Genomic DNA, 14,380 nt, shown 5'->3' with positions numbered 1-14,380 from the left:
ATAGATAGTATGTTTGTTAGGAAACTGATAATTGATTTCAAGCTTTGGGTCACAAGGATCTGTCCTCAGTTTCCCTAAAGCGTTAGGGCAGGGTTTAACAACTGAGGTCAAGTCATTCATGACCGTGGCTGACACTGATGCTCTATCCCTTATCAAGACTTGGATAAATAATTAATGTATTTGATTTATAGATGGACATAAGTCTCAGTGAACTCCGGGAGTTGGTGATGGACAGGGAGGCCTGGCATGCTGCGATTCATGGGGTCGCAAAGAGTCGGACATGACTGAGTGACTGATCTGATCTGATCTGATTATTATTGTAGATTCTAAACAAGAAATAAAGAATAACTCAGAGTTAGCTGGGGCTTGGCCAGGTGGCATGAAAATTGAGAACGATGTAGGTGGAAGGATGGGATTTATTTATTTATTTTTTCTTGTTTTTAAAGGAAAGAAGAATGTCTTTTTGCCTATAACTCTCATCTCACATATTCTTTTTTTTTTTTTTTTTTAATGTTTCAGTGTGCAAAGATCCACCTTACAAAGTAGAAGAATCTGGGTATGCTGGTTTCATTTTGCCAATTGAGGTTTATTTTAAAAACAAGGTATGTAATCTTTACTCATTAATCTTTCAATAGAAGATCCTTCATTAACCAAACAATGTTTAAAATAGTTTGATTTATAAGCACTTTGATCACCACATGGTTTTTAAAAAATGTTAAATTTATCTTCTAGGAATTTTGGCTATTGTTGTCCTTAAATAAAGAGGAAGTGGCTAGAGAAAGATAATTTCAGTTCTGAGGAGTCAGATTATGTGAAATTCATTAAATGTCTCTTTTAAGAGAAGAGTGATTGTCAATTTGAAAAAGAAGATTAATATATGTTTGTAAAATAGAAAAGAGAAATTATGGCTTTTCAGTGAAATGATCTTTTTCTCATTTCCATACTTCTAGAATTTTGAGACTTTTGAAGAATTGTCTTTTATTTTTCTTTATTTGATCTTTATCTGACACACATACAGAACACACAAATATACAGTTATATCAGCTGCTGCTAAGTCGCTTCAGTCATGTCTGATTCTTAGCGACCCCATGGACTGCAGCCTACCAGGCTCCTCCATCCATGGGATTTTCCAGGTGAGAGTACTGGAGTGGGTTGCCATTGCCTTCTCTGGTTATATCAGAAGTGGATATTATGAATTCTACTGGATTTTAAAAATTTCAGCAGTGCATATATGGCAAAACACACAGACTATATAATATTGGACAAATTGCTCAACCTCTATGGGGCTGACTGTCCTTATTTATAAAATGGGGATAGGATAAGAGTACCTACCTCGTAAAGTGGCTCAGAGGAATTGATCAAATAAAGCAATGTAGAGTATTTAGAATGATGCTTCATATGTAAGTAAGCACTTAGTAAATACTAGCTGTTATTTTTAATCACCCTGTTTCTTTCTTTCATTCCTTTCCTGATTACTAAGGTAATCATAGTTCCTAAAACCTGCCCCAAAGTGAGATAATTCACTTTTTTAAAAAAAAGAATTGAGCTATTAGAATGTTGTGTCATCCAAGCTAGTGCTCCACAGCCTGGTGCTTGGACCAGCAGCATTGGCATCACCCAAGAGCTGGTTGGAAATGAGATTCTCAGGCTCTATCCCAGATCTGTTGAATCAGAATCTCTGGGATGGGGCCTGGAAATCTGCATCTTTACTGGCCTTCCAGGTAAACAAACACCAGTAAGTATGAAAACCCTGATAAGCCACTCCTGGAATACTGCCTCACCAACTTTTTCTTTTTCCTTTTAATTGAAGTATAGTTGATTGCAATATTGTGTTCCATTGGCTTTTTTTTTTTTTAGGTCTTTGTTGTGTTTGCTACAATATTGCTTCTGTTTCATGGTTTGGTTTTTTGACGGAGAGACATGTGGGATCTTCACTCCCTGACCAGGGATCGAACTCATATCCCCTGCATTGGAAAGTGAAGTGTTAACCGCTGGACCACCATGAAGGTCCCTCCACTGACTTTTTCAATGTATAGAAGGTTCAGCCTTCGGTTCAGTAAAAGCCTTTTTGTGATTAAGAGATAATTTGCTTTTAAATAAGCTCTAATGAAACTATCCTTAAAAGTTGGAATGTGTAGAAAACAGGGGTAGATTTTATTTTCCATATTTAAAAATTTTTTTCAAAAGCCAGTTTCCTCATGTGCCACATTGCTGCTCCCTGATCCTCCTACACGTTACCCTTTTAAATTGTTTTTCTGTATGTTTGTATTTTGGGAACATTATTTGGTGGTATTACACAGTATTACACATAATCTATTTCTGTGTAAATATTTGAGTATTTACTTTGTCCATGGCAGTTTGCTAAACCTTTTACATATGTTACTTTATTCAGCTGGTTTATAAGAACTTTTGAGAGGTTATTATTCCTACTCTACAGGAGAGGAAACTGAGTCATGGAAAGATTACATGGCTTGTCCAAGGCCACACACAGTTGGAAAGTGTTAAAACCAGATTCTTAATCTAGGTCTTTCTCTCCATTGGCAATTCTCTTAACTTCTGTTCCTTAGCAGAAGTCACTCTTTGCCAGGATAATTACCTTCCTCAGTAGTAATATCACTAAAATGTTCACATGTTTTTCATCACATCAAAATTTGGTGAGATGTGCTCTGTCTATTCATAAGACATGCTTTCACGCTGAGGTATAGATTTGTTTTTTTCTCATTTCAAGATTTCCCTTAAGAAATTAGTTTTTAGCTTTCTTTTTTTCCTTCATTAAAAAATTGAGATATAGCTTACACATCATAAAATTCATCCTTTAAAAGTGTACAGCTCTGTGGGTTTTAATATATTGTACAAACATCACCAGTGTTTAATTCTAGGACATTTTCATCACCTCATAAGAAAACCCTGCCTCCATCAGCAACTGCTCCTCATTTCTTCCTCTCCCAATTCCTGGGATGAATCTGTTTCCTTTAAGCCATTCATCTATTTCCTTTCTCTACGTAATATCCTATTCTGGTCAGTTCCTATAAATGGAACCATACCATGTGTGGCCTTTTGTGTCTGGCTTCTTTCATTTAGTGTATTTTCAAGGTTTATCCACGTTATGGGATGTACCAATACTTGCTCCTTTTTATAACTGAATACTGTTCCATTGTATAATGTATCCCACTGTATATGCCATATTTTATTTATATTCGTATTCATAATTTGATGGACATTTGACTTGTTTCCATCTTTGCTGTATGAATACTGCTGCTGTGAACATTCATATGCGAGTTTTTGCATGGATATATGTTTTCAAGTCTCTTGGGCGTATACCTAGGTGGAGTTGTTGGGTCGTGTGGTAACTCTGTGTTTAAATTAACTTTTTGAAGAACTGCCAAACTGTTTTCCAAAAATGACTGTACTATTTTACATTTCTACCGGCAGTATATGAAAGGTACATTGAAAGCTTTAGTTTGAAAATAATGCTGCAATGAAGTATCTTGCCTCCTACTTTGTTCTTAACTTCTCTGGTCACTTTTACAAGCTCTCATTTCTTCAGAGAAATATATTTTCTGAACTGCCAAGTTCCCTTCTTTACAGAAATAATTGGAATCTCCTCATCCACCTGATTTAAAAAGAAAATAAATGCAGGATGAAGAGGCAGCAAGTAATGTGTGTAACACGTGGCCACACTCAAATGTGGCCTTCTTGGTAATTTGGGGAGCAACTCTTGTGACTGAAAGACATACTATTTATTCACTTGTGAGGAAGTTTCAATTTCTTAAAATATGAAAGAATAAAAATGCACTTGAGATGAAAAATAGTTATTCCTTGGGAGCCAGTGTGAAATAGACATGTTGGCTGACCACTGTTTAGTAGGTATTCTATTTAGTGTCCAGATAAGTTGACATCATGAGAAACGCTGGGCTGGAAGAAACACAAACTGGAATCAAGATTGCCGAGAGAAATATCAATAACCTCAGATATGCAGATGACACCACCCTTATGGCAGACAGTGAAGAGGAACTCAAAAGCCTCTTGATGAAAGTGAAAATGGAGAGTGAAAAAGTTGGCTTAAAGCTCAACATTCAGAAAACGAAGATCATGGCATCTGGTCCCACCACTTCATGGGAAATAGATGGGGAAACAGTGGAAACAGTGTCAGACTTTATTTTTCTGGGCTCCAAAATCACTATAGATGGTGATTGCAGCCATGAAATTAAAAGATGCTTACTCCTTGGAAGGAAAGTTATGACCAACCTAGACAGCATATTCAAAAACAGAGACATTACTTTGCCAACAAAGGTTCATCTAGTCAAGGCTATGGTGGTCATGTGGTCATGTATGGATGTGAGAGTTGGACCGTGAAGAAGGCTGAGCACCGAAGAATTTATGCTTTTGAACTGTGGTGTTGGAGAAGACTCTTGAGAGTCCCTTGGACTGCAAGGAGATCCAACCAGTTCATTCTGAAGGAGATCAGCCCTGGGATTTCTTTGGAAGGAATGATGCTGAAGCTGAAACTCCAGTACTTTGGCCACCTGATGTGAAGAGTTGACTCATTGGAAAAGACTCTGATGCTGGGAGGGATTGAGGGCAGGAGGAGAAGGGGACGACAGAGGATGAGATGGCTGGATGGCATCACTGACTCGATGGACGTGAGTCTGGGTGAACTCTGGGAGTTGGTGATGGACAAGGAGGCCTGGCGTGCTGCGATTCATGGGGTCGCAGAGTCGGACACGACTGAGCGACTGATCTGATTTGATTTTCTAGTAGATTTTCTTTAAGATTTTATACTTAATAATTGCCATTTCCCTCCCTCCGCCCCCAGGTGCACAATGAAAAGTATTTCAGTGTTTATAATATGAAAAAGTACATACATACATACATACATACATACATGTGCTCAGTTGTGCCCAACTCTTTGCAACCCCGTGGACTGTAGCCCACCAGGCTCCTCTTGTCATGGAATTTTCCTAGCAAGAATACTGGAGTGAGTTGCCATTTCCTCCTCCAGGGGAATCTTCCTGACTCAGGAATGGAACCCACATCCCTTGGGTCTCCTGCATTGGCAGACGAATTCTTTACCACTGTGCCAGGATATACCTAATTGTAGAGATGGGGGTTAATTACTGATGGGTTAATAATGCACACACCGCTATCTAGCAATTAATGTAGCAAGATGGACATGTCTATAAAACAAAAATGATGACTTAAATGTTACAGAAGTCGTTGTATATGGTTACGATATCACTTATGTGTGCAGCCATCACTTATGTGTGAAGGCAAGAATAAATGAGGTTACAGAGACACACATATGTAGTACAAGAGCCTGAGTGGAAAGGACAGCACAGGAACCAAAGGGCATGGCTTACTGGGGGAAGAGGGATGGAAAGGCCTGTATTTATAAAACTTATTTCTTTAGAGAAAAAGGCAAACTAACATGGTGTAAGTGTTATTATCTGTTTAAACTCAGTGGAAAATGCATGGGTGTAGTATTTTAAGTACTTTTCTGTATGTTCTTGATTCTTGAAAATTATTACTGTGTCATCTCTCTTAATTTATCTTAGACTATCTTAGAAACCAAAATTTTGCTGTCTTTTATTCTGGATCTCCAAGCTGGATATATTTCTTATTTCTCTTCCTACTGAAATGACCCATGGGTGAAAATTTAGTAGGTCTGTGCCATTTCTCCAGAATGTTCATTTCATTTCTTTTGAGTGTATATCATTGTATTTATCCCTGGAATTTACTTAACTCTGTCTTGTAGAAAGAACATCCATTATAATAATGGTTTATAAAAAAAAAGTATTATTTCAAGTTTTCATAGGGGATGAGAGAAAGCAGCAAAAGACCTGCACTTGGTGTTGGAAGGGGCCTGCCACCACGTTTTCAGTATATATCATCCTGTCCTTGGTCCCATCTCCATCCTAGTACTTTTCCTGCTTACAATAAGCTTGTCTTCAGTTTTGCTCACTTATTTGAGAGGTCAGAGTCAAGAGGAGTGGTGGAGTGTCAGTGCTTGTTTTGAGTTCTTGTTTGTTTCTTCTCTTATTTTGTGGTTGTATGCAATGAAACAAGCCTATCTGTGAGAATCATGTGTGTTTCAGAAACTAAACCAACAGGCCCACTGAAACATAATTGACTGTAGCACTTCAGGTTTGAAAAAAATCCCATGCTTCTCTCTTTCATTCTGTCCTCAGAAAAGTACATAAGTAAATGTCAAGGTCTGAAGCAGACTGAGAGGAATAATTTAATGTTGCCAAAACCAGATTTCCAAACTCTAGGAAATGTATTTGTTTTATATGGAGAATAAGTACATGCTTCCTTGTTTGAACTTTGAAGAAAAATCTTTTCTATGGAGCATAGATTGATGTTAGATTGATGTCAGCCCTCTGAGAAAGATATTCAGTTGGTCAGAACACACATTTATGGGTACTTTTATTTTTATTTATATTAAAATATTGTATTTCATTTATATTATGGGTACTATAAAAATTTTAAAAGAAACTTGCCCTTAGGATTCATGCAAAGATAGCCACTTTCTGTGTTCATTTAGCCTTAGTTTTACTGAAAAGTGATTTTTTTTTTCCTTCTTTTTGCTCTTGGTTTTAAACTGATATGAACTGTAAAGTGATATTACTACCTCACTCTTTTTCTTCTGGTAATTATTATATTCATCAGTCTATTTTTTTTTCCTTTAAAAAGTGTGCAGGAATATACTGCTAGGAAAAGTGAATGGACTAAAACTTAGGCGTTATTCCTTTCACTTCATTTGATCATTGTTAACTATTTGGTATGGCCTTTCCAGTTTTCTCCCCATGCATTTGCATAGATAAAAAAATATGTCTGTGTAGAGCTTGGCAAGAGCATAATATATCACATTTTAATATTTTCCTGTGACTTGCCTTTAATTCCCCTAGTGATATGCCTTTCCAAGTTTTTGGAAATATCTGCATGGTATTCCATGGTAATGATATCATGCAGATTATCCACATTTTTTGTCTACTATAAACAATGCTACCTCGAACATTGTATTTTACATCTATATCTACATTTATGTACCTTTGCACACATATTTGAGTATTTCTGTGGAGAAGATTCTTAGAAGCAGAATTACTGAGTTAAACATTGTATGCATTTAGTATGTTGATAGATGTTGCTAGTGTGTCTTCTCAAAGGCTTTACCAATTTGCATTCCCAATTGTAAGATAGAAAATGGCCCTTCTTATTTTTCAAATGAATTCTATGGTTATAATGACTATTTTCAATTCAGAGAAAAGGCAGATAAGCTAAAAAAAAAAATGATTATGATAATTACATTAGTAAAGGAATGCTCTAACAAGGGTGTCTAATTCAGATGGGTTGGGAGGGTTTGGGAGACTTTTCACGGGAGTTCTTGCTTCAGTTAGGTCTTGAATGATGAGTCTGTCTGCTGGGAGGGGAAACATTTTTGACAATGGGGAAGACTATATGTGAAAGGCAAATTGACTGAGATAGTAGGAAGCACTGGGGAACAGCAAGTGCTTCACCTTTGTGAAAGGACAGAGCATAGTAAGAGCACAAAGGGAATGCAGGAAAGGTATTAAAAGACTGTAATGGTTATTACCAGGAAGTGGGATTTTATCCTGTAGAAAATGATGAGCCATTAAAGGCTTTTATGTCAGTAGGAAGAAGTAATCTTACTTTTGTGTTAGAAAGATCACTCTCTTGTCATAGTGGGTAGTAGAAAGGGGTAAGTTTAAAAACAGAGGCAACCAGATGAGGAATGGTCAAGGTCCAAGCTCAGGCAGCGGTTAGGGTGACTAGAGCACTGGGGATAGATTTGAGAGCTCCTCAGGAGGAATTCTGAATAGACCTCAGAAACAGTTTGACTGTGATGAGTAAGCGAGAAGGAAGTGTTTCAAATGATTTTTGTGTATGTTAGCCTTGGTTTCTGCTTGCCATCGTGTAGAGTATAGGGGAAAGGACACATGAAGATAACTTCAGTTTAGGATAATGCATGGCTTTGCTGCGGCTGCGGTTCATCCCAGTGGAGGTGTGGTTAGACTGGAACACGTGCAAAGGGAGTCAGGTACTGGGCTGGAGGTAAAGAGAGGGGAGTCATGGTCATATAGGAGGAACTAACTTCCTGTAAGTGGGTGTTGTCTCCCTGGGGAACTTTGCGAAAAATTAAAGGGCATTTAAGAGTCAATGAAAAAGGAAACGCAGCAGCTTGTGATGAAAACTAAGAAGGAATGCCAGTAAGTGTGAGGAAAATGGCACCCTGAGAGAGAATGGCATTCTGATCAAGGAAAGAAGTAGCAAGTTTTCTGCCAGATGAGTAATAGAAGTGAGAGATAGTGAGTGAATGAGTAGAGACTATGATTTAGGTAAGTCTGAATGAAGAGGTGAGACCCATGAATATGTAGTAGGTAATGCCTACATTCTGACAGTTTTAGTTGCTAAGACTTTTTAGTCAAAAGAACTGGGTTCAAATCACTTGGTTATATTATGTGTTAGTAATATAACAAACTCTTTTTCGAAAAAGAAAAACATTGTTTATTTGACTGTGTAGTTTTAGAAAATACTGTATTTAAAAAAACACACAAATTCCTCATGTTGCTGGTGGGATTTTAAAATGGTGCGGTCACCCTGGAAAACAGTAAGGTCGTTCCTAAAAAATGTGCAACATAGAGTTACCTTATTACCCAGAAATTGCACTCCTAAGTGTATACCCAGGAGAAATTTAGCAGCATTGTTCATAATGGCCAGAAATGGAAACAACTCACATTTCTATTTACCAACAAATGGATAACCCAAAACAAGAATACCCATATGATGTGTTATTATTCAGCTGTAAAAAGGAACTGACAGATGCTACAACATGGATAAACCTCAAAAACATCATGCTGAGTATGAGAAGCCAGTCACAAAAGATCACAAAATATTGTGTACATATTTTATGTATGTTCATGTATTTATGCAAAATGTCTGGAATAAGCAACCTCATAGAAACAGAAATAGATTAGTGATGCCAGGGGATGCAGGATCTGGGGGACTGGGTAATGACTACCAAAGAGTTTGAGATATCTTTCTGGAGTGATGGAAATCTGAAATTAGAAGGTGGTGATAATTTCATAACTCTGTGAATGTACTAAAACCCAGTAAGTATTACACTCCTAATGGGTAAATTTTATGATATGTGAATTATTTCTCAATAAAGCTATTATTAAAAAAACATAAATAGCTGTTATTAAAAAAGTAAAATGGCGAAGCTAATGACAAATGGAAAAAATGTAACATTTCACAGAGATGGTTAATATCTATAATACACAAGGACTTATATAAAAAGTAATAAATTCTAAGTGTTTTAATTTCCTCATCTGTGAAACAGAGCTGACAACTGACCCTAAGGAGAGCTATGAGAATTAAATGAGATCAATGTTAAAAAACATATTATTGTTATTATTATGCTGAGTATTCATTTCCCTGTGGATGCCTGAGAATCAGGAAAGGTTTAGATATTTAACTAGCTAAAGTAATGGCTGGAGAGTAGAACCTTGAGTATCATGGAATTATAATTATTGTGTTCTCTTGGATATGGTGCTGTTTTGTCCTCCAGGAAAATGCCACATGTTCATTCATTTCACAGGCGTTATTGCATTTTTACGATGCACAGGGCACTAAGCTAGTTGTTGAGGGTACAGTGATGACCCAGCCATTATTCCTACTTTCAAACATCTTATGATCCAGCAGGGTAAAGGGAGGTAGTAAGAAGAGAGTTATTCTAAGACGTGGCAAGGATAAGAGAGAGAGGCACACAGAACAGAGGAGAGGTAGTTAGGATCAGAGTTCAGAGAAGCCTTCCCAGTAAAACCTGAAGAGAGAGAGATGAGTAGAAGTTACCCATGTAAAGCAGAAGGTGGAGAAATGGAGGTAGATAATGACCTTAGTAATGTAAAGCAAGAGTGAAACCCAGAGTTAACTGAGAATGAGTGAAATCTGGGAGCAACCCACCACAGCATGTGGCTAGACCATCAGATGGGTGGAAAGGCTACGGTGAGACTCGGAACCAAGAGTAGATGTTGAAAATCCTAAGTGGCATGTGCTGCTGCTGCTAGGTCGCTTCAGTCGTGTCCGACTCTGTGCGACCCCATAGACGGCAGCCCACCAGGCTCTGCCGTCCCTGGGATTCTCCAGGCAAGAATAGTGGAGTGGGTTGCCTTTTCCTTCTCCAATGCATGAAAGTGAAAAGTGAAAGTGAAGTTGCTCAGTCGTGTCTGACCCTCAGCGACCCCATGGACTGCAGCCTTCCAGGCTCCTCAGTCCATGGGACCTTCCAGGCAAGAGTACTGGAGTGGGGTGCCATTGCCTTCTCCTAAGTGGCGTATAGGTGAGCTCAGATTGTTATTCTGATGGCACTGGGAACTTGTGAAATTTTAATCAAGGAGTGAAAATGGCTAGGTTTTTGTTTCATATGGATAATTTGGAGGCCTGAATGAAGAAGGAATTGATAATCTATCCTGAAGTGGGAAGAGCTATTAGAGGAAGGATTTTGTACTAGTTTGGGCAATGTGTAAGAGCATGCCAGTTATGGGTTAGAGGGCTTCTTCAGGAAATATTTTAAAAGAGAAAATGGTAGCTCTTGATGATGGGTGTAGGGTGGTAGAGGCAGGGGAGGAAGAGTGGCTTCAGGGGTGTCTTAGGGTTCCAGTTGAGTGACTGTGTTAGTGGTGTTATACCTCTTGAGAGATTGCTAGAAAGATGATGAATTTATTCTTTTCAGTTTTCCTCAAAGAAAAACTAATTTTTCAGATGTTTCCATTTTGCTTTGTAGATAGTTCCGTGATGATTTTTTTCCCCGGTACTTCTTTGACACTGTAGCTGTTAGACCTCTGGGTCTTTTCTGATCCTTATCAGAAGTTAACTTTTGCTTTAAATCTCTATTTATGCCTAACTCTCTGTGTTCTTTTTTTTTTTTTTTTAACTTTTAGGAGGAACCTAAGAAAGTTCGCTTTGATTATGACTTATTCCTGCATCTTGAAGGCCATCCACCAGTGAATCACCTCCGCTGTGAAAAACTGACTTTCAACAATCCCACAGAGGAGTTCAGAAGAAAGTTGCTGAAGGCAGGAGGGGTAAGTGATTCTGTCTTCTTGTGGAAAGCCTTCCCATAAAAAGCTAGTTCCTAGTGTGTCAAGGGAGAAGGCGATGGCACCCACTCCAGTGCTCTTGCCTGGAAGATCCCATGGGCGGAGGAGCCTGGTGGGCTGCAGTCCATGGGGTCGCTAAGAGTCGGACGCGACTGAATGACTTCACTTTCACTTTTCGCTTTCATGCATTGGAGAAGGAAATGGCAACCCACTCCAGTGTTCTTGCCTGGAGAATCCCAGGGACGGCGGAGCCTGGTGGGCTGCCGTCTCTGGGGTCGCACAGAGTCGGACAGGACTGAAGTGACTTAGCAGCAGCAGCAGCAGTGTGTCAAGAAGTACGATAGTGTTTTGAGAGAGGTAAAAGAAATGAAGCACCTTAATGACCTCACTGTGTACTCATGGTTTGAAAAGAAGAGGTAAGCAAACAATATTTTAAGTAGGTATGAGTCTGAAATTACATTATTGGTTAGAACAGCCTTATAGTCTTATTTGGGCTTCCCTGCTTGCTCGGTGATAAAGAATCCACCTGCAATGCAGGAGACAACGAAGAGACTCTGGTTTGGTCCCTGGGTCAGAAAGATCCCCTGGAGGAGGGCGTGGCAATCCACTCTAGTATTCTTGCCTGGAGAATCCCACGGACAGAGGAGTCTGGTGGGCTACAGTCCATAGGGTCACAAAGAGTCAGGCACTATTGAAGTGAATTAGCATGCATGTGTAGTCTACACAGTTCAGATTTATTTCGACAGCAATCCAAACCCAAACTATTTTCAGTTAAGAACAGTACCTTAATTTTATTTTGGTGTATTGAAAGTTACATTAAAAACTATATTGTCCAAATTTTAAGGTCAAAATTAACAGAAAAGATGTACTCATTCAAATTACGTATTTTTCATTTAAAAGCATATTTTTGTTTGTTTGAATTGTGTGTAGGTAATAGATGGATTTTTCTTTTTAAGATAATGATAATTAGCATGGTAAGTTTTTGCCCATGTGAATTGGCTAGGATAGGGAAAGACTTTTAAGTGGAATTTCTCATAAACATGGAATGTTTGCTTGCAGCAAAGTCAGCTGCACAGACAAACATGGGTCGAAATCTACTTAACATTGAGTGCTCCTGGGACCATCAGCTTCTACTTTAGCTGAACTCCTTGTGTCATATTATGTAGGCAGTTCAGATCCCATATCATTTTGCAGTGTGTTGTTTTCTTTTTTTATTATATATATGTTTTTCCCCTTTTTTTCCCAGTGCATTCTTTAGGATTCCCTTCCTTTAGTTTTACTGAAATGTTTTTGAAGTTTTGCATTCATGAGCTTATTATTTGAAGGGTATGTAGATGGTAACTTCTTAAGATGTCTCCTTTCACTGATAAACTCTACCTGAGAGCTTTGTAGGAAGAATTGGATTTTATACAGGGCAACATACATCTGAAGTTTTACAAGAACTTCTACCACATTTCATTCCACACTGTATTGCATGTCAGTAGATTATGGGTTAAATAGATATAGATGGGCCAGCTTTGGAAATGAATGACCATTTGTAGTACTTCATGGGGAAATGTATCTTGGTAAAGAAATGGGCTTTTGTCATACAACTTATTTTAAAGTTAGGGATTTATTATATATTTATTCAGGAATGTTTTTTAAACAAACCCTATTTGATTCTTTTTAGTTATCTAGAGCACAGTGTTGATGCTACTTATCTGTGACTATGCCCTTAAAAATGAGCCTGTCCATTTTAAATCCTAATCATTCCCATTATGTTTCTTTTTAAGAGGGTGGCATTTTACGCCTCTGGTTATTCCTCTCGGGTATGTAGTTAGGTAGGTAATTGAAGCATGTGAATTATGGAGCTTGAGTACATCAGGCTTCTGATAAGGGTCGTCGGAAAAAGTAAATATGACACAAGAACTTTTTAAAACATCCACTTAGTCCTGGAGTACTCAAGGGCTGTTTGTGAGCTGGAGAAGAGGTTACAGGTCAGTGATAATGCAGCAGAGTGCAGCACTGCACCCTGATAAGGTCTCTCGTTGATTTCTGTCTTTCTCTCTACTCAGCTTTTATCTCAGAATTATCCTCCTTGACTTCTAACTTCCCTCCTTTGTATTTCTTTAAGTGCTATTCGAAGCCTGCCTGTTTTCCCCCATTAGATTTACATTGTGTCTTGACAACTCTAAAATGTGAAGTACTCAAGCACACCCATTATTCGACATAAGTTCTTTAAGTGACTGACTTGAGTAAATTTTGTAGTAAAATTAACATTTAAAAATTCATTTGAAATACTAGTAATCTCATAGATTCTGTCCATTTCACATGGGAGGGTTAAAATAGTCTTTGATGGAAATGAGAGAATCTGAACTATTAAACTGTCTTACTGAGATTTTTGTATACCTAATATTTTGTTCACCTGACATTTTAATTTTTATCATTGTTGTTGTTCAGTTGCTAAGTAGCGTCCAATGCATTCTGTCATGGTGTCAGCTATTTTATAAGCCGTTTTGATTTGACTGGAGATCTGTTTCTCCAGCTTCATGAAGTATAACTTAAGGTTATAGCATGTTGATTTGATACACTTGTGTATTGCAGAATCATTATCACCATGCATTAGCTAACACCTGCATCACATCAGGTAATTACCATTTCTCTATCATTTGACTTTTAGCAAATTTCACATATATAATTTAGTAACTCTAACCATCATGCTGCACATCAGATCCCTAGAACTTATTCATCTTATAACTAGAAGTGTGTGCTCTTTGATCCATACCTTCCCTTCTCTCGCACCTCCCCTCTCCCACCCCTGGGTAAATACCATTCTGGCCTCTGTTTTTATGAGTTTAACTTTTTTCAGATTGTACATATAAGCAATATCATACATTTTGTCTGACTCATTTCACTTAGCCTAATATTCTCAAGGTTCATCCATGTTGTTGTAAATGGGAGGATGTCCTTCCTTCTCATGGCTGAATAATATTCTGTTATGTACACACGTGCACATACACAAATCTCCACATCGTCTTTATCCATTCATCTGTTGATGGACACTTTGGTTATTTTCATATCTTCAGTTCAGTTCAGTTCAGTCGCTCAGTTATGTCCGACTCTTTGGGACCCCATGATTTGCAGCACGCCAGGCCTCCCTGTCCATCACCAACTCCCAGAGTTCACTCAAACTCACATCCATTGAGTCAGTGATGCCATCCAGCCATCTCATCCTCTGTCGTCCCCTTCTCCTCCTGCCCCCAATCCCTCCCAGCATCAGA

At 38.3% G+C, this 14,380-nt stretch overlaps 1 protein-coding gene across 2 annotated transcripts in view; it reads left to right on the top strand.

Moving 5' to 3' along the window:
• Positions 1-14,380, top strand: part of MLLT3 (MLLT3 super elongation complex subunit) — a 289,781-nt gene that overhangs the window by 161,232 nt on the left and 114,169 nt on the right. For both annotated transcript variants that reach the window (XM_070375956.1, XM_070375957.1), the window contains exons 3-4: positions 520-602; positions 10,962-11,105. In XM_070375956.1, the coding sequence (XP_070232057.1) occupies positions 520-602; positions 10,962-11,105 (227 nt within the window). The remainder of the gene's footprint in view (positions 1-519; positions 603-10,961; positions 11,106-14,380) is intronic.

Source organism: Bos mutus, chromosome 8 (assembly GCF_027580195.1).
Source record: "Bos mutus isolate GX-2022 chromosome 8, NWIPB_WYAK_1.1, whole genome shotgun sequence".
Lineage (NCBI taxonomy): Eukaryota > Metazoa > Chordata > Mammalia > Artiodactyla > Bovidae > Bos > Bos mutus.
This window is presented reverse-complemented; position numbering and strand designations above follow the sequence as displayed.